Source organism: Phycodurus eques, chromosome 20, assembly GCF_024500275.1.
Source record: "Phycodurus eques isolate BA_2022a chromosome 20, UOR_Pequ_1.1, whole genome shotgun sequence".
Lineage (NCBI taxonomy): Eukaryota > Metazoa > Chordata > Actinopteri > Syngnathiformes > Syngnathidae > Phycodurus > Phycodurus eques.
This window is the reverse complement of record NC_084544.1, coordinates 4,248,446-4,275,570: the sequence shown is the minus strand read 5'-3', so window position 1 is coordinate 4,275,570 and position 27,125 is coordinate 4,248,446. Positions and strand designations below refer to the sequence as shown.

The following is a 27,125-nucleotide window of genomic DNA, read 5'->3' as shown; positions in this document are numbered from 1 at the left end:
GCAATTAGGACGGGTCACCGGTTAGCATTTCTGCTCATTAGCGGACCAAACGACTTCTGTTTATTTTCTGCCCCGTTTTATTTTTTTTTGCTTTGCATATCGCTCGTCGCAACTCAATATTTTTTTTCCGGCTCGTCGCTCTCGCCTCCTCGCTGCTTCTTGTTATCTAATGTGTGTTCCTTCCTCCGCCTCCTTCTCGTCCTCTTTTTCCGCCTCCTTCTCAGCTGCTCTTTGTCTCTCCCCTTGGCTTGTACTGGCGGATGTGCCGTAGTAAATAAATATATATGCGTGTGTGTGTTTTCCTAAAAATGTTTAAGGATTCCTATAAGCCAGTATCCTCATGCAAATCTTTTCACGATCTGCCATCACACTGATTATCATTTATTTATGCAAATCAATGCCTACCATAATTAACCACAACTAATTACCAACCGGCCTCTAAAATCTGTTCACTCGCCTTTACTGACCTTTTGTTTAGCTTTAAAATTGCCTGTCGTAATCATTAGTGGGTATGAATGGTCTTTTTGGGGGGACTGGACATGGCTGAAAACCCACCAATTTTGGCAAACGCGTGTATTCGGGTGAAATTGTACGTATTATAGTGGTACGAAACATGACACCCACCCCCACCCCCCGAAACCACTCAGTAGCGCCCTCTGTAGCCCCCCCGTCACCGGTTTCACCAATCAACACGAAATTCCGTGACATGTAAATGATGACAGGACGCTCGAAAAGGTCTCAAGGACTCGTGCCCAAAATTGAACCGGAAGTCCGCGATTTTGATTTCGAAGCAGCCATTTTTGAGCCAATTCCAGGGCTCGTACAAAGAGGCCCCGATCGGAAGCAGTTTTCCTAGCCCAGAGATTTCCCCACCATTTAGCGTGAAAAAATATTCTTTATTTCGTACAAATAAAGTACCTATTCATCTATCTATATCGGCGATGTATGATGACAAGCACAACAATTAAATACTCTTCCACTAGATGGCAGAAGGTCAAATTAACCTGTGGATGTTGCCATTTGTACAAAAGAATAATGGCTTTGTGTCCCACTTAACAGGCCCAGAGTTCACACCAAGCAAGTCAATTTGTGAGCAAATTGAGACAAGATGGTCATTTCGGCATCCACAGTATTGTTTGGTGTCGTGTGCCATGGGATTTGTCGAATGTCATTTGTGCATAGGCTCCAAAAAAGTAGGGAAACAACTGCTGTCCTGACACATGGCTGCCACCTAAGCTATTTCGCTCATGCCGTTTAACACGGGCCGAGCACAACGTCAAAGTTTCATGATCATTTTGAGGATTGGCCAAAAAAAAGGAGGAGGGTGCGAGCTTTAATTAACCTTGTTTTCCATGCAACATCATGCACCAAATTCAGTTCTGAACACGCACGTCACAAAAGGGCCCGTAAACCACCATTACAGCCTCTATTTTATAATCAGAGGCAGACCTGCGCAATGCTAATTACAGGAAACACTTCACGACCATTGTTGGCAAAGAAAAGCGCTCTGAGCTGCGGCATTACGTCCCGCCGAGCTGGCATTGACTAACAATGGACGAGCGCGCTGCATGGCGGCCCAGGTAGCAAGCGGACACGGCGGCGCAGTTCATGTAAATATGCGGCGGGATTGTTTGGGGATGGGAGCGTAATGACAGGGCGACACGACAACCCTCGTTTGTATTCGTGTGCCAAGAAGGACTCGAGCACTTCTCCTATAATTGTTCCGACTTGGGAGGCAGGCAGGGGGACAGTGAAAACAAGCTTCTGCTGCATAAATGGAGGTCGTAGTCGGCGTGTTTACATGGCGGTGGAGGAAGGGCTGATTACGGACGGTGCTTTTGACTTGATATGTTCTGATTTGAAATTAATTCTCCATCATTAAGGAGGAGTGGAAATGGCATTAAGGGATTCCTGGAATCGAGCTCCTGCCACAGTACATTGTCATTGTCATCTGTAAGTTGTTGTTGTTTTTTTTACATTAAATGTCACACACGGGTAAAATGAGACCCCCGCGTGTGATGAAAAGCGTTTAAATCAATAAAGCACTTATGACAATGTGTACAGTAGCCCAGTGACCGGGACAAATCAACTTTTCGCTCGCTAGAAAGAACAACATTCATTTAAATTTAAAAAACGGGGGCTTGTCCCGATGAAACGTGGCTTGCGAGCATGTAAATGCTTTTGTGGACCAGTGGCGGCTGGCCAATAGAGGGCGCGAGGGTGCCGTCCCACCACGCGTGCATCAAATGCACCTAAATGCGTTCGCCAACTAGAACTATTTTCGGAGTTGTCAGGCTTACACGACAAGAACTCAGTTTTGTACCAGATCTGTTTTCAGATTCCAGGACATTACTGCAACTTTGTCGACCAGGAAGAGCTCGGCGGTAGTTGCGACATCACGACATTAAAAAGACAGATTTCGAATGAAAACAAACAGCTGACAACTACTGGCCTGGCATACATATGACGGCATTTTCGTACATTTTCTTCGCTCCGCCTGAACGGTGTTGTTTTGACGACTCTACGTAAAACTTTAAATTCATATTTTGAAGGACAGAATGCATAAGACCTGGGAGTAACACAGCAGATGGACAGTAAACTGTCCGTATTTTACTCAGTCCTCCTGCAAGGATCACTGAGAGTGCAAGTTGATGACATCATCTAATGACTTTGGTTTAAATGGATATAAAAAAAAATTCAAAAAAAACATACTTTATTATTCATATGGACTGTCATGTTCCCTTGGTTACATTTTCCATCTTATTTTGAAGCCACAGAAGCAGGTCAGGGTTTGAGGTAATTGCGGTCTATGTGTTTATAAGCTAAAAAAAAAAACATCCTACTATGTCTCAGGGCTGCCGAGTTTGGACTGACTTTACATTTTGATTCCGTATTTTATGGGCTCTTCAATATTAAATGTAGGCCAGTGCTGCAGATATGGTTTCATCACCATCGTGGTGAAAAGCCTTCTCACAACAATTCCGTTTGATTGCAGCGCAAATAACAATTACGCTCCACGCTCATCCTCTCGTTTCCCCGCCTCAGCTCGAGAAAAACAATTGGACTCTGCGAGGGATGAGCGCTTTTCCCTCAGAATACAAACGCATTACTTGCGCTGACCCGCTTGACATCCAATAGTGTTCAATTAGCATATATATATGTATATATATGTATATATATCTTTCTGCATTTGCTGCAGTGCTTTGTCTTTTTTTTTTTTTTTTTTTCCCCTGAAGATAGATTACATAAACGTGTGAAATTTGAGAGCCCCCTGAGCGTTGAATATGTTGCCTCGACGAGGGCGATTGGATGGCGCCCTGCGTGAATTGTAAAGGGGGGAACGAAACGATTTGATGTAAATTCATCTCAGCGGTTGGTCGTGGTTTTATCTGACAACTGCGATCCATCGAAGCCACTGTCATCATCAACCCTTTTCCAAGTCCTTTTTCCAACATGAAATGAATAGAAGCCAGAAAGGAAGCTCATGTATATTTAGTCGCTTTAATGACATTCACACCTCGCTACATGAGACGCAAGAGCCCATCGATTTCTCACGGTTTGCCCAAAACTTTACGTTAGTGTGTTATGAAGGACAGATCTGGCAAGGAATGGTGATACTCGATACACGGCGGGGGGGGGAAGTCATTATTTGATTTCCTGCTGCCTCCAATTTTGATGGTTATGAGGTGATTGTGGTATTAGACAAAAAACAATTCAAGTGTTTGTTCCCTTACTAGTCAGCCAGAATTTTGACTCCCACAGGTTGGCTGGTACACAAAAATCACAACAGAAATCGAATAGCGACTGAGCTCTGCCACAAATACCGAAAATAAGCGTGAATAATTGAACATGTTCATAATTGCCTTTACTAATAGCTTAAGCCATACTGCACACTAAGATCCCAAAACCTCATTTTACCTTACCTTTAAAAATTAAAGCCTTACAAAATGATTTGATTTTGGAAAAATGCCACTGACAACGCAGACTAAACTCAACTCAAACATTTGCGCGTCCATGATTTCCCGTTAACGCGCTGCTAATAAGGCTTCGATTGTGCTTGAAAGTGAGCGTAAAATATGATGACTTGATGTCATGAATCTCATCGGTGAGATTGGTGGTAGCGATCAGCAGTTGCGTCGCCAAGCCTATTTTCGGTAGGCCACGTTGAGAAATTTCTTTGGGGGGGGGCGAGCCGCCACAAACGTCAAAACCTTAGCGACGCCTCTGGTGATCAGGTCAGCAGAGTGCAATCATGCAATCAACGTTTACGTGGCAGATGGTTCCAAAACAGGACTCGATCACAAGCAGTACACTGAAACAGCGGAACCACCAAGGTGGAACACGATACATTCAAGGACACTGCTTGACACCCTTTTAAAGATGCATGCCATTCACTCCGGCTTCTGCTTGGTACTATTAATATGCTGAAGTCGTTTATATTTATGTATTCATCATATGGTACTATGATTATCACTTGTTTGTTTGTAACAAACAAACTTTTCCTCTTTGCCATTTGTGGTACCGTCTTGTGGTCTTATTACAGGAGTCTGTTTCTAATATATTGTCCCTTACATGTAGTCAATAAGGTCAGCATATAGATACAGCAGTTTGAAAATGCTATAACTACAATAAATATATATATATATATATATATATATATATATATATATATATATATAGTAAAGTTGTGCCTTGAGATATGAGTAACTTGACAAGCTACAACAGAAATGTACATTTTGGTAGTACATGAAACAAAGGTAATCCACATGTAAATGTGTGGTTTTTTTTTAACAATATATTACAAAATAATACATTATATCCTATTTTTATGTTTAATGTATTTTTTAATTACAAAATAACATGACATGTCAATATAAATAAAATGATTGTTTTTTTTTGTTTTGTTTTTTTACTTACACATGAATAAGGAATATTGGGAAATATAAATGTAATTTTCTCGCGAACTTGCAACAGTATGGCAAGACAAAAGGTGACAAAATGTACCTATATGATACACCATAGTACTATAATACTGTGTTATTAAAGTGACTTTAAAATCATATTGAAACAAAACTTGTTTTTTAATAATCAAAATGTGTTTGAATGCCATTTTATCACGTAAGCACGTCAATTTTATCCGCAAGAACCTGCGTGAACTCGCGTTTCTCGGACCGCTCTCTGATTGGCCGGGTGCCGGTGGGGAGGGGGGGGGCGTGGCTTGAGACTTGTGCGTTTAACAAAATCAGCCGCCACGCCGACAATCGCACTCATTCAGTCCGGATCCGCGTGGCTACGAATCTCTCCTCGCTCAATTGCAACCATTCTGCGAACCCTTTTTGTTCCTTTTTTTTTTTTTTTTTTCCCCCTCTCGTTTAGTCGTGATTTAATCGCCTACGAGAGCCGGAAGTTTGCTTTGTGCACGAGTTTACCTGCGCGGGTGTCCGCGCGTGTGCGTGCGTGCGTGCGTGCGTGTGTGTGTGTGTGCGTGTGCGTGTGCACCATGTTGTCGTCCACCATGGATTTGCTTTGGATTGCGGGCTTGCTGATGAGCGTGTGCGCCCGCTTGGCTTCGTCCGACCGTCACAGCGTCTTCTGGAACGGCACAAACCAAAAGTAAGTCGCTTCTACCGGTGTGCTGCACTTTTACGCACGACAGTGTACATTCTGCAACTTTTTTATTTTTTATTTTACCCCCCACACACACACCCCCTCCCAACCTATTTTTCGCAGCATCTCTTCCCCGCATATGCAATGAATTTGTGATGCGAGCAATTTGGCTGCTGTTGTTATGATAATGCCCAAAAACTGCAGGGAGCCCCCCCTCACACCCTTTTCCACTTTCCCCTCCTCCCGCCGCCCTTATTTTCCCTTTTGAACCTGTTGTTATTATTATTATGGCACATTTTAATCCCTTGCGCAACGTGTGATAAGCAAGGCTCGTGTATGGAAAAACAAGTTTGGAGGGGTGAAAGCTGCTCTAAAAAACCCAAAATGTGATGCATGTGTGTTTGGGTAATCCTAGTTTACACGATCGGTTCCTTGAAATGGCTTCAGGTTAAGTGATTTGGTCCAAGTTGGTCTTTTTGTGCAGTGGCCACGCAGCATGAGCCCCTTTCAATATAATTATGTGGCCTGAAGGTTCAGTAGTTGTTATCATGCTACATGCGAATAAACTTGTTGAAAGTGGATTATTTGTGTGCGTTTTTGTATCTCAGGGCAGCAATATGCATTATGTGTTTTGTATGGGTCATTGTGATGGAATGCGAAAGGATCATTTTTGTCACAATGTTTCTATCTAGTTACTGTTCTCGTGTTGGGCTTGAATTAACGTGTTAAAATGTGATTATTTGTATTTTAGAGCAAAAATACTTCTGGGTCATTATGGTACAGTGTTTCCATTCACGAGGAGAAATAATGATGGTTAATTTGTATTTTTTTTTATCTAGTTGTAGTTATCATGTTAAAATGTTATTGTTTGTGCACGTTTGTATTTTAGAGCAGTAATACATGGTTTTAATGGTACTTATGTCAATATATTGTGGTGCTTACTTCTACAAGATGGTATACTACAGTAGCTAGTCATAATTAACATGTTAGCAACTAATAAATGACTCACAATTCGATTATTTGTGCACATATTTGTGTGTTAGGGCAGCAGGACGTGCTTTGTGAGGTAATTAGGTGTCATTAAGGTGTGGTGCTTTTATTCTGGATAATTGCCGTTTTTTTTTTTTTTTTTTGTAACTTGTCATCAACTAATATCTCACAATTGGAATATTTGCGCACATTTTTGTCTTTTAGGGTAGCTCTTTAAGATTGATACATGCAAGCATTCTTGCATTGGAATACTACTGGAGAATTCCTTTTTTTTTTTAATTTATAGTTGCTATCATGTTAAAATGGGATTACTTGAGCGCATATTTGTATTTCATGCTTTTTAGGATATTTATGCATCATTATTGGATGGTGTTTACGTTCATGAGATGGACTATTACTGGAGAATTCCTGTACGTTTGTGTCTAGTTGTTGTGATCATGTTCCAATTGAGTAAACATGTTAAAAGTGGATTATTTTGCGTGCACATTGCTTTTACAGCGCAGCAATCATGCAACGTGCGCTTTATGGGGGATAATTATGTGTCATTTTGGCGTATGGTGTTTACATTCATTAGAGGGAATACCACTGGAATTCCAATGTTTTTGTACGTAGTCATAATTAACATGTTAGGATTGACTACAAGCGCTAAAATTGGATTGTTTGTGTAGGCAGCAACCCGACAACATATGCCTTTAGTCAGTTTAATTACATGTGCGTGCATTCTGGTGGTGCTGTACTTTTTACCTGCACAATCGCGTCGCTTTTGCTTGATGTTCTTACAAAGTGTGGCAATTTCCCCGGGATAATGATGTGCACGTGTGTCATTGCGCTGCTTCATATTTTCAGTGCTACAAATCTGACTCACAACATGTTGAAATATATTTTGCAATATCCTCTTCGCTTGACAGCCCCCCCCCCCCGCCCCCCCGCCGCCGCCCCGGCCCCAATAACCTTCAAATCAAACACTGTCACACGGAGAAGCGAGGGGGCTGGTTGTTGTGGACGGGGTGGGGGGTTACGTGGCTGTCAGGTCGATGTTGGGGTGTTCATATTTCAGGTGACGGGGCGAGCAATAATGTCGGGCGACAAGCGAGCGAGTGGGTAACTGGAGGCCTGCCCGGCGGGTCACGCTCTGTGTGTGGGGGGTAAAGAGAGATGGATGACAAAGTTGTTGGGGGGCCAGAAATCGGAGCCCAAATTGTCCTGGGTTAGGGGCTGCTCGGAATAAGTGGGGGTCAATTAGAGCTATGGGGAGTAAACAAATGCCCTCCCAGGGTTTCACAAACGCACCCCCTCTAAAAAACAAAAAAAAGAATTTAAAGGCATCATGTTTAGTTGTGGCAACACAATCAAATCACATGACAATCATATATATATTTTTTTTTAAATAGCCACCAAAATAGACGTGTGTATTGGTAGCGTATGAGCAACTTACCAGCTTTCTGTCTCTGTGAATTTCCTGATCTCAGTAGTTTATCCGACTAGCCTGCTAGTTACCTAGCTAGCTAGCTATCTTGGTAGCTTTTCTATCTCAGTGTTTGTCAGTTTTAGTTTTGTCTACACAGAAAAAAAAAACACAGTCTACTTATCTTATAGTTATCAACTTTGACACTACTTACTTATTTTTCAAACTATTTCCAAATACGCAGCAATATAGACAATTTACCATCTTTCCATGACTATTTCCAGATTCTAGTCGTCTGGCTACCTTGCTAGCTCAATAGCTAGCTGTCTTCTAAGTATTCTAGCTACAGACATATATAAATCTTTGTTTTGTGAATGAAATTGGCAGCATGTTGCAATGGAATTGTAAGTTAGCTGTTTAAGAAGTTGATTGCAAGAGGGAAGAAGCTGTTGGAACGTCTGCTAGTTCTAATTTGCATTGATCGGTAGCGCCTACCTGAGCGAAGGAGCCGGAAGAGCCGGTGACCGGGATGCGGAGGGTCCGAGAGGATTTTCTGTCTTATCTAATCTATCAATCTAACCAGGTGCCTGGTTTACAGTAGCTATCCAATTTACTTACAACGTCCCAACATCATTGGAATTGGGGTTGTGTTAAACACAAATAAAACCGAGCACAATGATTTGCATATCATGTTCAACCTATATTTAACTGAATACACTACGAAGACAAGATATTGAATGTTCAAAGGAATAAACTTTAGTGTTTTTTAGCAAATAATCATTAACTTAGAATTTTATGGCCTATTTTTTTAGAATTTTTTTTTTATTTCCACCTGTCCCAGCTTCCAAAAAAGCTGGGACAGGTGGCAAAAAAGACTGAGAAAGTTGAGGAACGCTCATCAAACATCTGTTTGGAACGTCCCACAGGTGAACAGGCTCATTGGGAACAGGTGGGTGCCATGATTGGGTAGAAAAGGAGCGTCCCTGAATTGCTCAGTCGTTCATAAGCAAAGATGGGGCGAGCTTCATCTCTTTGTGAACAAGTGCGTGAGAAAATAGTCGAACAGTTGAAGGACAATGTTGCTCAACGTACAATTGCAAGGAATTTAGGGATTTCATCATCTCCGGTCTATACTATCATCAAAAGGTTCAGAGAATCTGGAGAAATCACTGCATGTCAGCGACAAGGCCGAAAACCAACATTGAATGCCCGTGACCTTCGATCCCTCAGGCGGCACTGCATCAAAAACCGACGTCAACGTGTAAAGGATATCGCCACGTGGGCTCAGGAACACTTCAGAAAACCAATGTCAGTAAATGCAGTTCGGCGCGACATCCGTAAGTGCAACTTGAAACTCTACTATGCAAAGCAAAAGCCATTTATCAACGACACCCAGAAACGCCGCCGGCTTCTCTGGGCCCGAGCTCATCTAAGATGGCCTGATGCAAAGCGGAAAAGTGTTCTGCGGTCCGATGAGTCCACATTTCAAATTGTTTTTGGGAATTGTGGACGTCGTGTCCTCGAGGCCAAAGAGGAAAAGAACCATCTGGACTGTTATGGACGTAAAGTTCAAAAGCCAGCATCTGTGATGGTATGGGGCTGTGTTAGTGCCAATGGCATGGGTAACTTACACATCTGTGAAGGCACCATTCATGCTGAAAGGTACATACAGGTTTTGGAGAAACATATTCTGCCATCCGAGCAACGTCTTTTTCATGGACGCCCCTGCTTATCTCAGCAAGACAATGCCAAACCACATTCTGCTGTTACAACAGCGTGACTTTGTAGTCAAAGAGTGCGGGTACTAATTGGGGTTGTACTTTTTAAATGTTCAGATTCTAGTTGTTTATATGACTAACTAGCGTATTGTAAAATAAAATTAAACATCGTAATATAACTAGCTGTCTACCTAGCTACTAAGCTACGTAGCCAACTTTACCAGCTTTCTGTCTGTTCATTCCCAGATTGTAGTAGTCTATCTTAATAGCCAGCGAGCTAATTCGCTACCCATTTATGCAAAATGCTTTTTAGCCCAAAGAAATATCTCCCTCGGAAGAAAACACAATTGATCATTTGTATCAAGTTATCCAACTAAAGCTAACTATCTACCCTTACCGACTTGCTTTCTGTATGAGTTTACTGATTCTGGCTGTCTGTCTGACTAGTACTGTACCGGTACTTATTACCAAACCACCATTCATGTTGAACCTTGCATGTATGAGACGCGACAGCTACACCATTATCCTTTCCATGAAAATGTGAATCTAGTCCCAGATGGGTTTTGTTTTTCTTGTGTGACTGTAATCTGTCGCTTTTGAAACTCGCTATTTTGATTTTCCTGGATGACTGCACTCGCGTAATCCTTTGCATTTGCAGAAAAAAGAAAACTCAAATATTTTAATTTGTCGCTTTTATCCGATCCGGCAATCGCGTTGCCCCTCTGACCTGTTACTTGATACAGTGTGTTGACGTTTAATGCTCCCCCGCCGCCTCTCCAGTGGATGGTTTAGTCCATGAGCATTAGACCTGTCATCAATCTTAACTCAAGTAACTCAAGGGTGGGAACCTTTTCCCTATCATTCCCCTGAGTGCCATTCTACATTTCTATCGATCTACCTAACTACATGGGTAACTAGCAATCCAAGTATCTACCGAGATAACAAGCGTTCTTACTATCTACTGTACCTGCATAAATAGCTATCAATCTACCTAGCTAGCAAGCTATTTTGATATCCACCTTGCTGACCAAGTATTACACATTTTAGCACACCAGCTATCTTACTATCTAACGAGTGAACTACCAATCAAAATAGCTAACTAGCTGTCAAAATATCTACCTAGCTACCTAGCATCTATCTACCTAGCTAACTTGCTATCTTACTGTCTTAGGCTACCATGTTCCAAGCTAAGTAGCTATCAAACTATCTACCGAGCGAACTAGCTATTATTATACCCATTTTATTATCTACCTAGCAAACTAGGTATCTTACAGGCTACCTAAATGACTAGCTGTATAAAAAAAAATATATAAAAAAAAAAAACTAACTAGCGATCTTCCTATCTAGCAAACTAACTAGACAACAAACTGCATAATTACGTATGTTTTATTTGTTTTGAGCATAGCTAGAGAGCACATGCTGTTGTGGGCTGTATATGGGCCACTTCCTGTAGGGTTGTCCACCCCTGATGTCAAATTGATCTTTTTGGGCCTTGTTGGGCGTTTTTTTGTCCTTGACCCACCCACCCCCCCAACCGCCCACCCCCTCTCCGCACACGCACACACTCCGTTTCAGAGGCGCAGCTGCCTGCCTGGCCACAAATTGCGCACTTGGACACCGCTGCCGACTTCCGAGGTCGAGGCCGGCTTAATGACTACTTTTGTTTTGGGGCAAAAGCCCGAATAGTTTCCGCACTTCCTGACCTTTTTACGGCGTGAGCGTGCAAAGCTCTTTGTGTCGGACCAGGAACTTTTTAGTCAGCGGGCACTTGTTGCTTCCCAGAAAGAGGCTGCCCAATGTGTGTGTGTGGTATGCATGTACCAGCAGATAGGAGTGACTCACCCATTCTCATACACATTAACACACCGAAGCCTTCTGAGCCCTCTGGACCGTATAGTGTGAAGCAATAATCGGCTCGTTCGCAGTTTATTTCTTTCTTCTTGCTGACAGAGTATGAGTAGACCTCCTCCGCTTTGTACCTGTCTCTCCTTCACCCCAGAAACCTCCACTGACCTTTTGTTCTTGGCCAGCTTCCCTTTGTCGACTTTCCACTTGCTGCTGCAGTCGCCACTTTTTCCAAATATGTCGTTCTCGCTCTCTAACTACGTAGCAACTAGCTACTCTGCCTAGCTGACGAGTCACCTCAATTCTGAAATTCTCATAGTCTATCTGACCAACTCGCAATTACCTCATTGAATTTACTGTGAGATAGGAAAAGTATGTATCTACCTGGAGAACTATTTATCCGTTTAGATGGATGGCTAGATGGATATCTTTTTAAAATGTTGACATTTCTGATTTTAGATCGACATATCTACATATCTCGCTAACTAGCTAGCGAAGATTCTAGAAGACTCTTTAGTAGCAATTTAGCTCTCTAACTAGATCCTACTTGCTTTTAAGTTCTAGATTCCTGATTCTTGCTTCATACCGTGTTTATCTAACTTTATCTGTTTTTATGTGAATTTTAAGATTCAAGTGTGTACCTAGTTAGCTATCTAACCAGTTGCCTAGTTTTCCTAGCTATGTAAATTTCAAGATCCAATTAGATTAGCATATATAGCTATCAAACTGGCTGTCAGACTGCCTGGCTTTCTATTTAGGTTTCTATGCTAATTTGTAAGTTCACAGTATTTAACCAAACAAATGAGCTACGTAGCTATCCTAGCTTTCAATTTATGTGGTTATCAAGAGATATTTCAGCTACTGCAGTTAGCAACGGAACATTTTAGACCTTTGTTTTTTTTAAACCACGTGTGAATTTCAAGATTCTAGTAGATTAGCATATCTAGCTATCAAACTGACTTTGTTGCCTTGCGATCTGTATCGCTTTCTATGCTAATTGTAAGATTCTCGTATGTGGATAGCGATATACAGTATACAGTATCCCAGTATCCTTTTTCTCGATGAGAATTTCAAGACAGATTCAAGAGCTATGAAAATTGCTACTAACAAAGAAATATTTGACTCTCATCAAACAAATCCAACAGATATCAGACTTTTCTTGATTTAGTGTTTTATAGCTCAGTCACGTGTAGTCATCCTCGGCAGAGGTCTGCACTCCTCTACTGAATGTTATCATCATGTTCTTGCGGTATCGGCTCAAATAAGGGAGTTATTTCAGGTATGTTTCACCCCTGTGAAGAATTAACTTGGCATTTAACCACTCAATATGGACGTTGTTTTGTCCTTGCACCCATACAAATTAGGGAGCGGTCTTTCACGGTGCGCCCCAGAAAGAGAATACTAACCGGTGCGACTGATTGGAGGTCAGGGGGCACCATGTGATGAAGTGGCCTGGGCCTCTATCAATCTGTCAGTCATTCTGGCACGGCGGTGGTCCTTGAATACGAGGCCGCCACTCAGGGTCCCCGCCCTCTGGGAAAGGCTCATTCTCTGGGCCCCCTTTTTGCCAGCTTTTTTTATCTGAACCTTACAAGCTGTCCCTTTTCAGTCTATTATTTCCGAGGTACTGTGTGAGAGCGGAGAAAGGAGGGAAGACTTCTAAGAGGTCTGGAATTTCTTAGCATTTTCTTGGCACCCGTGGTGATCAGTCACAAGGCACTCCCCCCCCCCCCCCCGGAAAGCCATTTTCTCTCCATTTTCAACTTCCGTCCTCAACCTCACGCTGAAAAGCCACACTAGTACCACCTTAACAAATCTTCTTGGTCTTTTCACTCATACATCTGCGGACTTTTTCTCAAGTGTCTTGTCGAGGTAGAGCCACAGAATTACACATATTTGTCTTAAAAGGGTGAAAATGTGCATGTTCGCCTCATTCCTGTAGAGATAAAAGATAGATGGTGTGGCCAGGTAAGCAGTTATCCTGTAGGTTATGGGTGGGAATTGCAGAGTAACTAGCAATACAATGATAATATCACAATATCGCGATGATACAAGAATCAAAATATTTGGTACGTATGCACGATACATCGCAATGTCACCGAAAAAGTTGAAAGAATCGGTCTGTTAAATCAATGTAACAACGTTAACGGCTCATCGATCTCGACGGCGTCTTGACTCACTCCCAGCTCGACGGTTACGCCTCTCATGCACAAATTGAGTGGGAATGCAGTGTGAAAGCAGCTATAGATAAGGAACTTGTGCGATTTCCCAATAGCCTTAAGCTATTCCAAAACACACCCCGCTGTTCCGAGTTCAGTCTTGACCCCCACCCCCTGCCATTTCCCCCTTCCCCTTTTCCCTGTTCTCACTGAAAATTCCTAAGACTATCCCAATCTTTCACCCGCATTGTCCGCCCTGCTCCACTTAATCTGCCTGTGCAATCTGTCTGATGAATTCAATCTGGACTGGAGTTTGTCAAACGGATGTAATCGTCTCTTATGGGCTCAGTGATGTACACTGTTGTTTTTCTTGACCTCGTTGGGTAGTGAATCAGGCCAAAGGTTGTTTCCTCGCCGTCGGCTTACTGTTTAGCCGTAGCAAAGTCTGCTACGCGTTTCCCCTCCGAGGTGCCTGCCTCGGCCTTCCGTTCACGTCTTTTTGCCGGGAAATCGCGTATCCTGTCTGCGGTGTAAACAATGGTCGTTCTCACACGTTTCCATGGGAGTCCATAAAGGAGTCGAGCGACTGTTTCCCAGGCTGTTTAAACCAATGCCGTAGATTAGCGGTGATTCATAGACATCTCTTGTATTTTTTTAAGACGGATGCGCCATTGTCGAGTTACGCTGGGCATCTGGAATCAACCTTCCCTTGCAGTCAGATCTGTCTCGCCTGGGATCCCGAGTGTCTCCTCCATGATCGACCCCCCCTTGCCCATCCTCTTGTCTTTTCCTTATCTAGGCACCAGACTTCCCCTTCTGGCTCGGTCCCTCACAAAAAGCGGAGCAAGAAGAACGGGCTTGGCTTACAAACAGCCATGTGATTGCGGTGCTAATCTCAAATTAGCGAGACGGGGGAATCAGATATTATCTAGTTTTGTTGCATAAATATGGGATACTGTTTCACTTATTGTGTAAACGTGCAGCGTAGCGCTTCTTACCCTCCAGCGGAAAAATGTATCATCGCCATCTGGAAGTGAGAGCTCCTCCGGTTGCATTTTAGACCGAGAATGGAAGTCAGTCATTAGGGATGAAATAGTTTATGGTTTTCCCATAAACCCTGGTAAAATTCATCAGTTAGTTTTACCGTGGCAGCACAGTGGACGAGTCTACCTCACAGTTTTGAGGTTCAGGATTTGAATTTCGCTCCAGCCTTCCTGGGTTTTTGCACGTTCTTGCTGTGCTTGCATGAATTTTCTCTGGGTACTCTGGCTATCCATGCGTGTTAGGTTAATTGAAGCCTTCAAATTGTCCATAGGTGTGAATGCAAGTTTGAAGGATTATTTGTCTATTTGGGCCTTTGGATTGCCCCGCGGCCATTCCAGGATGTATCCCACTTCTCCCCCAGAGTCAACTGCGATTGGCTACAGCTCACCCACGTCCCTGCTGAGGGCAAGCGGTATAGAAAATGGATTGTTACTGTATATAGTATTGCCATTTTTTTTTTTTTACCATAACTAGCGTAATTAAAGTATTTTTTGTCAGAGAGTAAACGTCTCTGTCAACGGCTCCTCTTTGTAATCCGTGACTCGTCGTGTTTTAGCATCGGTAGCTAACAGATTGAACCTAGGTGTTACTGATACGGTTCCACCTTCCTGGAAAATCATAATGGTGACGTACCTACAGGTGGCATGTAAACAGATTTACGTCTGGGTTTAGGGTGTAATTATTGCTGTCTATGGCCCCTCTTTGAATGATGCGACGTTATTAGCAATAGCAAGGGTAGCTAACAGGCTGGACGTTGATATTTTTCATATGCTCCCGCTTTCCTCGAAAATCAATACGGTGATGTACTTACAGGTGGCATGTAAACGGCAAAGTGGAGCTGCATTTAGTTTTGTTGGGTCCGCAGATTAGGATCACGATAACTAGCACATAATTGGTTGCCTGGTGAAGTTGTCAACAATTAGGGGTATTTGTGTTTCGTAATGTGTCCGCTGCATGTGCCACATGCACAGATCTGCACTGCGCTTGACAAGTGTATAAAGTGCTGCTCCCATGAGTCCAAATGCATTTCGTGGCCTTTTTGTCACTCTGGGCTCCACTTAGTGGAAGCCACTTGCCTTGTTCAAACCCACGGTCATCATTTGCAACGAAAGCCATACACAGTATTGACCTCGCAGTAGAGGGCGCGGCATGACCAGTTGTTCATTTTCGTTAGACAGGAAGTATGCTTTAATTTATTTTTTATTTGTTTTAATCCTTGATGTATTTTGATGAACGCTTGTCACATACTGTATGTTACTAAGACACCTGGGAACTGTTTAAAATTGTGGACAAAAATCATATGTTCCCTTGAACACCTTGACTCCCACCCTGAGGAGATCATTACACTGCAGGCTCAGTCTGTTTTTGTCAGGACAGCAACAGTGAGCAAGTTTTTTTTTTTTTTTTTTGTCCTGCCAAATCGACTCTGCGAAATCGATGTATTTGCTTCCTGAGCAATGTGATGTCAGCGCTGACCTTTTCCGACGCAGACCCTTTTTCTAAGATACAAATGTCTCCTGGGACATTGTGTGACTCCGTTGCAAAAGAGCATGCGTATTCATCTAAGCCCCCGCAGAGCCTGTGGAATCAGCCAATTATTTCGCCGCCGTCCCCAAAGCTTTGAGTTCGCCTATTTGGGCCAAAGTCGCGGACAGAATAACTGATGAATCCATCAGACAAAGGTGGAATGACAGCGAAAGCAGATTGAAATTGATCGCAGGAAGTCTCACAAAGAGCGTCCGCCAGAATATTATGTTCAAAAGGAAGTCAAAAGAACGTATTTGTTCCCATGGCGACCACGAGGCAGATACCCACGTCACGTTGTGCACTTCGCCTTTGCAAACAGTGGGCAGGAGAAAGTTGCATTTTTGGAATACCAGCCAAGTCCGGTTGTGATTGGCTCAGGCGGTCTGACGTGGGGGGGGCTGGGGGTCGGAGTTGACACTCCGGGGTGGGTGGGGGATCTGGTGTGCTTATTGAGTGATGAAAGGGGGACAGAGAGTGGGAGGAGGTGAATGGCAGTCATTGATGAAGACCAGCAACATGGCCTTCGGGACAGCACCACTTTTCTCTCATATGCCCTGTCCTTCACAGCGGTTATATGCTACCATTAAAAAAAACAAAAAACAAAAAACCTTGTCTCCAATAAATACAAGTTTTGGTGTTCAGTCCCCTAAGCTTTGGAGCTTATTCTTTCAACATGACAAATTGTTTCAGTGCGGTGGAGTGCAAATATGTCGCAACCTAGACGACGGTGTACATTTACCGCTACTTCATCAAAGTTTAAACTCCTATTTATGCTAACGACTGGTATACAAAACACGGTTTCAGGTAACAATTGGTTCGCATAGTGTTTCTTTTCAATGTGACATTGCCAACAACAATGGTACCTTGCCTTACGAGTCCCCCACTTTGAGTTTTTGGACTTTTGAGCCGTTGCTTAGTCGATTTTTGTTACGAGGCAAAATCTGAGGTACGAGACTGATGTGGGGAAGGAGAGGCACAGTTTCCGATGCGCTTTCAGATGTTTATTGAATGGAAAAATAGTCAAATGTACAAATACAAAATTGTGGTCGTTATTAATTTAGGAGTAAGTGGAGTCACGAGATTGGTCACGGAACGAATTCAACTATTACCAGTCAAGCTACCGCTGCACTGGACTGGCATGCAAATTAAATAATTTTTACTCGTTTTATCTGGATCACTTGAACAGGGATAATTTTGACAATTTTTATTTAAAATGTAAAGAGTGTTGTACAAAGTTTTTGTAAAATTATCCTCAGTAGGTGGTAGTAGTGGTGGTGGTGGTGGTGGTGGAGCCAACTACTGGCCTGGCATACAAATTGCAGAGTTTTCACACAGTTTTGGCAATGTTAATATATATTCTTGAAAGGTTTCAAAATCGTAAAGAAGACACCGCTGTAGGTCGTCGGCGTGTAAACATCACCAGCTACTGGCCTGGCTCCGCCTATTACAGCGTTTTCACTTATTACACATTCCAATGAACAAGGATTGTTTTTACTTGGATGATGATGTGTAAATGTACCCTTGGTCTTTTTTTCTCCACCAGCATCCCGCCCTGCTGTAACTAACTTTGGTCCACTCGAAGCCCCCCCACCCCCCCCGCCCCTCGGAATTAAGCAGGGTCTGGTGCCGCTCAATGGACTGAGCCTGGCTTCTGCTCCAGCCAGTAATCCAAGCTCGGATGAGACGATTAGGTGGTCCCGACCCCCTTCGCGCCCCCGCCTACATTCCGGGTTCACTCATCCGCAATGTAGGCCAATCACCTTTTTTAAATCACATTAGTGATGTGTGTAAAAGCCCTGGGATGAAAACAATCATGTTTGTGTGGTCGGTGGCCTTCAGAAATAATGAAACAATAAGAATCGATCAGGCCCGCCGCCAGGAATCGAGACCGCGCACGAAATCCTCCATAGCTGACTCGGCGATTGTCCGGCCGTTTTTTTTTTTTTTTTTTTTTTTTTGATCCGTCCGACATTCCGCCGAGCTCTGGAGTGCTGAGATGAGAGGCTAACGGACGGATGAAAGGAGGCGGTGAAGAAAGCCAAACGCTGGCCGGAGAGATTAAAGAGGAGAGAGATTAGAACTCTCCGGAAGAACGTCCAGTATATCAACAGCTCCTTCGGCCTTGTACGCTGTAAAAAAACGAAAATCATGGTTAACTATCGTTAGCCTAATAGCATAATTGCCTTTGTTGTCGTAGTTGAACACTTTCCAGAAAAAAAAGCAAACACATAACAAACTCGATGACAGTTGAGACAACTTTGCCAAGATATTTCTTCTTACCAGGCAGTTTTTGCATTTCACTTGCTTCAAGCATTTCTTTCCCCTTAAAGATCTGACTAAGGTATTGTAAATTGTTATTGACGTTATTACTGGTTATGAGTAAGCTTAGCCTAAAATAAGTCAATAGTTGTAGGTACTATCAAATTACCCTTGTTAGGCTCGCTGTGGTTACTTATTTTAAGAAATATTGCCAAATCGAATTTACTTCTACTGTCATATAATTGTGCCTAAATTATGGAATATATTCCCAATTTTATTACATTTTATATTTTTTTTGCCCAGTTTTTGCAGTGCATCCGTTTGGCTTTTACCAAATTTGTGCTGCACGCTTGACTACCTGATGTTCCTTTCGCTTTATGTGGCTCATAATGGCAAACACACACACACACAGCGAGGGGCTTTACAGACACACATTTGTTAGCTTAAACCCTTTGGCAAAAAGCTAAGCCGTCCCTTTTGAAGTGCGCTACCCCGATCGGTTAATTAAGCTGATGATGCGGAGTGGTTCAATGGTGAGGTGTTACGGGAAGAGAACAAAAGGCAGCCGGTTAATTAAACTTATTTGCCATTATTAAAGGGGGGGGGGGGGGTTGGGTTAGCTAGTCAGCCTCCCTCTGTTGTGGAGTCAATATATGAAAGTGGCTGTTGATAACTGTAGCAGTCACTCACAGAAGTCTCATAGAGATAAACTTCAAAAGCCATCCCCAAATTTAAGCCCTTTGACCCCCCTGCAGGCCTATGCCCCCCGAGCCCCCCACCCCGACCCGCTTTCCACAGCCTAAAGGGGCTGGGAAGTGGGCATAATTACCCCCCTCCAGGGCAACTTTAAGACCCTTTTTTGTCTTCTAATTGCACCCCCCTTCGGAGCAACACATTGGGACCATACTGCAGCCGGTTGGAAACCAGGCACGGCTCGGGGGAGGAGGCGGGGGTTTGTTTGTTTGTGTTCAGTATTTGCAGGGGTGGGGGAATGATAACCTTGTCAAGCAGAAAGCAGACAAGAGTGTTTGTTCAATGGTGTTATCGATTCGACTGGGATCGAAAGCGCCGGCGGTCAAAACACTCCAATCGGGTAAACGGAGCGTGGCGGATAAGTGCCAACGAGGCCCTGGGCCCCAGCGAAAATGATCATTACCGCGTCCCGCCTTAAGTTTGCCAGACCTATCATCGACGCGGCCGAGTCTCCGGCCAGCTAATCTGGTCATCGGGCGTGAAGGGAGCGCAGTCAAGCGGCTGGAAGGAACTCTGAGTCCGGAACCCCCCCTCCGCGGGCGTCGGTTGGAGCCGCTGCGTCTGTGCTCGTCCGCCGAGGGGGCACCCCCCGGGAGACTGCCGGCAACAAAACAAAACAAGCTAACCAGGCACAGGAGCCACGCGCGCTTTGATGGCCCCTCCGGGCATCTGGAGCGCGTCGCAAGCGTCGGCTGCCGCCTCGGGTATTCTACGAGGAAAAACCGAAAAAGAATAAACACGAGGGAAGAGAGTGCACATTTTTTAAGGTAGGGTTGTAAAAATGGTCAAATAAGACACGTATGAAAGTAAAGTAAAGTAATCTTCTGATCTGTCTGTCATCCTCCATTAACAACAAGTATGATGCGACATGGATTTTTTTGTATTGTTGTTGAGTTTACTTTAGGTCCTCATTGCAACAGTACCTTTGAGCTTTTGTTTGCTTTTAGCCTTTTACGGAAGGCCGACTCAGATGTTCTCGCCGGCCTTTCCCGCACCCCCTGCTTCATCCAATCACCCAGGGACTCATTTTGAGTCGCGAAGCCTGATCTGGACGGCTCCAAAAGCTCTTTTAAGATCTAAAGATGTGATTAAATCGCACTCCTACTGGAGCGTCGACAAGCCGACCGTCGCGTGTTCGTTGCAAGAGCAGCCGAAACCGATGTCGGCCACGCATACCCGGTGTGTGTTGTGGAAATATTTCAAGTCTGTCCTATTCGTCCACCCTCGGGGACCCCCTGGTGATCCAGTACAGTCGGAAGTCAGTAAATTGATAGGGATAGCTCGAGAAGGGAGAGTGGGAAGCGTGTGTTTGTGTGCGCAAGTGGTCGTAGCTACCGCTTGCGGTTGTTGATAGATGAGGCTTACACTGGGAAGAGTGCGGGGCTCCACTTCCTCGCCACTGACAGATGACGGGGCTGTGGGAGGAGAGCATTAACCCGGGGTGAGGTGAGCAGCGTCAATGCGAAGGAGGGAGTCCCAAATACCTCCTGTGACGAAGCCGCCGAGATAAAGGCGGAATATCTCCGCAGGATGCTGTCAAATACTCCAGCAGTCAAGCAAAAATGGTTTTACCTTGCCCGCTTCCAACGCAGCCGCTTTGTCTTTTTTTGGGAGCCCGGAGAAGAGGCAGGAAGTGGCGTCGACGTCGTAAAAGTGGGTGGAGGAGTCGAGGGAGGCAGACAGTCTGACTCTTCGTCTACTCGCCCTCTCTTTTTTTTTTTTTTTTTTTTTTTTGGGACTGAGAGGGAGTGAAGCAGGACCTGTGTGGCGTTTGACCCTGGAGAAAGGGTTAACCCTTCATCAATTGTCCCAATACGGTGGTGCCCTATGAGTATTCCGACATACCAGATACTCACTTTAAATCAAGCGGCGGTTTGCCAATCTCACACACACACACCACAATGAGCTGTAATGAATTATGTTACACAAACTGATAAATTCTTTACATTCTATTTGATTTATTCATTTGTTTAAAAAAAACGCGCAGTATTGTAGATTCATATTTTTGCTTTTTTTTAAATAATTCATGACAAAAAAATAGTTTTTTTTAGGTGGGGGGGGGGGGGCAGGAACGCATTAATGGCATTTCCATTCATTTCAGTGGTGAAATATTATTTGGAGTGTTTTGTGGTCTCTGAGCAAATGAAACCTTTTCCCTATGCTAGCCAATGTCGCATACGCGTGGAACGTGCTGCCTCTCACAGGCGCACTGTTCCAGCTGAAAATATATATTTTCTTCCTTTCTGCCAACTGTCCCGAGACGCTTGTTTCCGAAGTGTCTCGTTCGCGCTACAAATGACCCCAGTGCAGCATACGTTATGACGCTGAAGCTGCGATTACATTTTGTCCCAACACTCTTGAAGTGTGGATTTTTCTCCTATCCTAATTTCGCCAACAAATGTCAATACTCATCTCCGCGAGCTCACTGAGCTATGTTCTATCATTGATCTTCTCAAGCGCCACATGCATCCATATTCATGCGCGCCTCCATGTTGTGATTTCCCTCTTGTACGCCAGATCGATGTATATAAAAAAGCTGTTTCGGCTCTGATTCGATGTCCTTGCTGTCCAGCTTAAGGTCCATGTACTAGTACGCTCTTTGTCCTCACTAGTAAGACAAAAAAGTGCACTAGTAGAACAACTGTGTCTTATTAATAACTTTTTTTTTTTTTCCACTGCTGTGAACCCCTGCCACTGACCCTCCCACCCCCCATCTCCACCAAATTGGTTTGTAATTGCATGTAGATGCAGAGGATCATAAAGCATCAACACCATGCTTCTAGCATGTACATAATCACGAACCAATGTTTCATGGAAGACTATTCGGTACTTCGATTATTACCTTCATGAAGGCTCATCAATAGTATTAACCAGCACATTTGCACAAATAACAAGCTAGCTAATAGTGAAGTGCTAGATGTTAACGAGTAGAATTTTATAATGTCGCTAGTAGCCCGTAGTTGTTGTCTAGTACACATTTTTTCCTCACGGCCATTCCTTCAGTGTGCAGAAATTTCATGCATGTTACAGAAATGTTCTCGTTGCATGCATTTGCGCTTGTGTGAAAGTAATTCTATACTAGTAGCGCTTACTAGTGAGGAGCTTTATGGAAAGCCGTTTGAGCATTTATCAATTTATCCTTGATATACCAGTGCGCTCTTTGTCCTCACTCCTAAGACAATTCAGCGCACTAGAAGAATGGCTAGGACGCACTAGTAGAACGACTGTCTTACTAGTAAAGTTTTTTGCACTACTTCCTTCCACAACTGTATGACGTTGCTGCACACTTGTAGGAAAGCGTTGGCGCACTAGTTAGGGCAACTACATGTTTCTGGTGAGGCAAAAATGTCCGTGCTACTAGTACTACTGGTGACATAATATTCTACTAGTTAAAATGTAGCCCTTCACGAGCTGATACTTGATGAACCTCGTGACGGTACAAATTTAACTACTGAACACAGTCGCTTATGCAACACAGGTTTGTGATTGTGTACATGCTAAAAGCATGGTGTCGATGCTTTATGAGCCTCTGTTTTAAACATTTTATCACTTTTACAAACCACTTTTGGGGGGCGTCAATAGCGGGGGTTCGCTGTCGTGGAAAACAATACTAGTAAGACACGGTTGTCCTACTCGTAATGTTTAACGTTCACTGAATTGCCTTACTATTGAGGACAAAGATCGAATGATTCCGTAGATGTGCAAATCCCTCTTTTCGAGGCTTTTATTGACGGTCTCCCTTTTTGTTGGCAGGTTTGTGTGGGACGACTACACCGTGGAGGTGCGCCTCAACGACTACCTGGACATCGTGTGCCCGCACTACCCGCAGGGCGAGGTGCCCCTGCTGGACGCCGAGCGCTACGTGCTCTACATGGTGGAGCGCGAGGACTACGAGTCGTGCAAGCCGCAGTCGTACGACCAGATGCGCTGGGAGTGCGGCCACCCGTTTGCGCCCCACGGGCCCGAGAAGTTCTCCGAGAAGTTCCAGCGCTTCACGCCGTTCACTCTCGGGAAGGAGTTCCGCCAAGGAGAAAGTTACTATTATATCTGTGAGTGGCCGTTATGCGTTTCTGAAAGTGATTTCGGGTTTTTTTTCTGACATTAAAACTGCTAAATAAATGCTTTAAATATAGAATTCTTAATAATGATTTGATTGTATAAATATTAATAATAGGCATAAAACTTTGAGAAATGAACATGCACAATTCTGAAAAAGAAAACAAAGAATACAAATAAATCAATAAAAGTTCTTCCTTGCAAGGGCTCTCCAAATCTGTCAGCGTGCGGGGGCACTACCCCCCCCTTCAAATCCCCAATGAGATGTAGGTCTGGGTTCCAAAATGCTAATTATCCTGGTTTTAATTTTAATTTTATAGCATGTTAAATACAAATGAACAAGTTTTAATGATGCTAGAAAAAAATTGACCATGAATAATTTTGAAACATCCCAAAATATATGTAACATGTACAGTGATTTAAGGGGAAATGTGTATATAAAAACTTCAAATATCAGGTATTTCTGATGTCTAAAAAAAAAAAAAATGAACCATCATCAAAAATGAGACCATGACAAATTTTGTAACTTTTCCCATAGTTTTAGAAATGATAGCATGACAAATTGAATTTAAAAAGAAATACAATTTATAAAAATATAACTACAAAATAATGTACGCTCGACTTAACCCTATCAATGACAGTAAAAAAAAAAAAAAAAAAAACTGAAACGGCAATAGATGATTTCAAAACATTTTTCCACCAGCGTAAATTCAAACCGGTACAATACAAATCTTTTTGGGGGTTAGGAGTTTATACTGGGCTGCCTCTCGTCCTTACAGGGGCGCTCCAAAGTTGTCCGAGTGCGAGGGCACAGCCCCTTTCGAGACACCCCACACATTTCAAATGCTCTGGCTGGGCCCATTCCAAACCTCAAAATGTCTCCTGTTTTTGTAAGCTTAAAAGGACACTATCTGCACAGTCCAAACATCCCGCCTGTTGGCGATACGTTAAGCCCGAAAGCAGGGTGTCGGCTCACCCCCGCTCATACTCGGGTCGCCCGAGTGCAACCGCACGCACGGAGTCGGGTTGTCGCCCCGACCGCGGCTGTAATTAGATAAGCGGCGGGGCAAGACGCTCTCCGCCTCGTCACAGATGGCCTCCTAAAGCTTTTGCGCGTCTGTGCGGGGTGTGCACGCATGCATGGGGGATGGATTAAGAGGCCAGAAGAGGATAAGTGCATTAGTTGGGATGCTAATGCGTGCGTGTGTTTTTCACCCCCATTCCCGCCGTCCCTGCAGCTAAACCTTTACACCACCACGGAGAAGAGTGCCTGCGGCTCAGGGTGAACGTCGTCGCGGCCGACGGTGAGAATTAACGCCTTCAAACGCTTAATGACGGTCTTCTCGGATGGCGTGATAATTGAATTTCCCCCCCCCCCCCCCCCCCCCCCCCCGCCATCCCCGTCCTGTGCTATTAGGCTCTCAGGAGGCCAGGGTGGCCAAAGGAGGCACGGGTGGGGACGCCGTTGGAGCTGGGGGTGTAGCTCACAATCCGTCCAACAGACTGCCTGCAGGTATGCTGACCAACCCCTCTATGAGGTTTTTTTTTTTTTTTCACTCCAGAGAACCCACACACGAATAGCGAAAATCCACGAGGGGTTTGTAGATTCCACAAGATGGCGGCAAAACATTTCAAATGGAGAGGATCATGAAGCATCAACGCCATACACCTAGCATGTACGCAATTATTCACCCATGTTACATAAATGACTGGATTCAGTAGAGAACCGATTCGTCACAAACAAATAACCTTCACATGAGGCCCATCAATAGTGTTAGCTAGCATACTAGCTTAAAAAAGTCACTACACCCTGAATGGTTGGAAAGGAAATGAGCCCCCGGCACCAGTTGCACCTATTGACATGAAATTTTAGTGGACATGTCGGTCATGACAGGACGCATGAAAAAGTCTCAAGGACCCATGCTTGAAATTGCACAGAAAGTCTGCCTTTTTGCTTGGGTGCAGCCACTACACTCTAAAGATGCCACTTTTAGATGCCATTAATCAACAGTTTCACACAAAAACTTGTACTGCGGCGCTCATTTAAGAACTCCCCGTTCCCCTTCTTCTGTCTTCCAGCAGACGACCCGGTGGTCAGCCTCCCCGAGGTGCGGAAGAGCGTGCGGACCAACTCGGCGGCGGCGGCAACGGCGGCGGCGGCGGCGACGACGACGACGACGTCGCTCTCCGTCCTGTCGTTGCTAATCCCGTTCTCGCTACTGCTCTTGCTGCACTGAGAGAGCGCTTTTTTTTTTTTTTTATTTTTTTATTCCCCCTCCCATTTTTTAAAAATTTTGTTTCTGGGACCACAATGAAGGGACAGTCTGCGGGGATAAAACCACTGACCGCTTGAGCTCAGCCCTGTGGCCGGCCACAGGGCGAGACGGGAGGAGAAAGAATAGACGTTGCAGCGATATAATGCACAGCGAGCCTGGAAAACAATCAAGACGAATGCTATGAAATATGAAATTGAAACGACTGCCCCCGAAGCCAAAGATTGGTGGCCTCCTCCGTCTTGTACGCTTAACTCACCCGCCAGTAATCGTCTACTATTTGTGTGCGCTGTTGTTGTTATCGTAACGGTTTCCAGTGGCATTGATGTCCTAAGCGGTTCTTTTTGTATTTTTTTTCCCCCGAAATGTAGCATTGACGGACTGTTGTCGTGGCAACCACACAATCACACACTACACACGCTGCCATCGGAAAAACTGTTTGTACATTCTGTGAAGCTAATTTATGACATCGCATCGGGAGGTTTCCTGTATATACCATGCGCTGAATGAGAGGTGTGCGCGTGAGTGATTGTGTGTGTGTGTGTGAGTAAAAATTGTGCGACAAAATGGTTTCCTGCCGAAAGCAAACACTGACTTGTTGTGTTTTTGTATCTCGCAGCGAAGCTGGCCTTCTCTGTTTGACCCCCCCCCCCAATCAAAATGAAAACAACCCCCCCGCAAAAAAAAAAAAAAAAGGCTCAAATTAATTCAACCTATAAGCTATTAAAATATTCAATTTGGACAAATTGAAACGACAAAGCACAACAGTGACAACAATTCAAGTCTTTTCTTTTTTTTTTTTTCTTTTCTTTTTTTTTTTTAACCGAAACTTTTTTTTGTACATGTGTAAGTAAGACGAGTGTATTATATGTAAATACATAGAAGAATATATAAAAAAGAAACCTGTTTGATATGACTAATGTGAAATTTTCATGTGGAATAAAAAAACAAAAAAAAAACAATATTTTTGGGAAACCCAAAAGAGTGAAGTTGTGACTTTTTTTATTTGTTTTGTTTTTGTGCTCAATGTCCTGTCAGTAGTACCGTATACTATATTTTGATGTTTTTTAACTTATATGACAATCCATACTTTGTTCGTAAAAACATGTGATATTTCTTTTTATTGTACTAGGCGAATAAATAGTATTGTACATAAAATTTGCAGGTTTAACAAAGCATAAGTCAACTACTTTTAAAATTCAATGTAATCCACTCAGCTCCTTTTAACTCAAATTGCATTTGTTCTGATTATAATTTCTTAATTAGTTCTCATGTTTATATTGGCATACCTTATTTTTAAATATGCCTTACAATTATTGTATTGCGTCTTGTAAGATCATTTAATCTCTATTCTGAAATATATTTTTTCCATTTTATTTTCCTTGTTTTAATACTTTTTAGCATTTATTCAATGTTAGTTGTTTTTTTAATTGATACACATTTGAAGTTTTAAATCATTTTCCTATTTATTTGTTTTACAATTTATACT

At 43.5% G+C, this 27,125-nt stretch overlaps 1 protein-coding gene across 2 annotated transcripts; it reads left to right on the top strand.

Annotated features, from left to right (window-relative positions):
• The first annotated feature begins 5,286 nt into the window (after window positions 1-5,286).
• Window positions 5,287-26,278, top strand: efna1a (ephrin-A1a). 2 transcript variants are annotated; one of them, XM_061664692.1, is made up of 5 exons: window positions 5,287-5,613; window positions 23,061-23,356; window positions 24,602-24,667; window positions 24,781-24,876; window positions 25,446-26,278. In XM_061664692.1, the coding sequence occupies exons 1-5, from the start codon at window positions 5,501-5,503 to the stop codon at window positions 25,598-25,600; spliced, it is 726 nt and encodes a 241-aa protein (XP_061520676.1). In that variant the 5' UTR covers window positions 5,287-5,500; the 3' UTR covers window positions 25,601-26,278. The 2 variants fall into 2 exon arrangements, with proteins under 2 accessions (XP_061520676.1, XP_061520675.1); XM_061664691.1 differs by having other exon boundaries at window positions 25,443-26,278.
• Window positions 26,279-27,125: the final 847 nt, after the last annotated feature.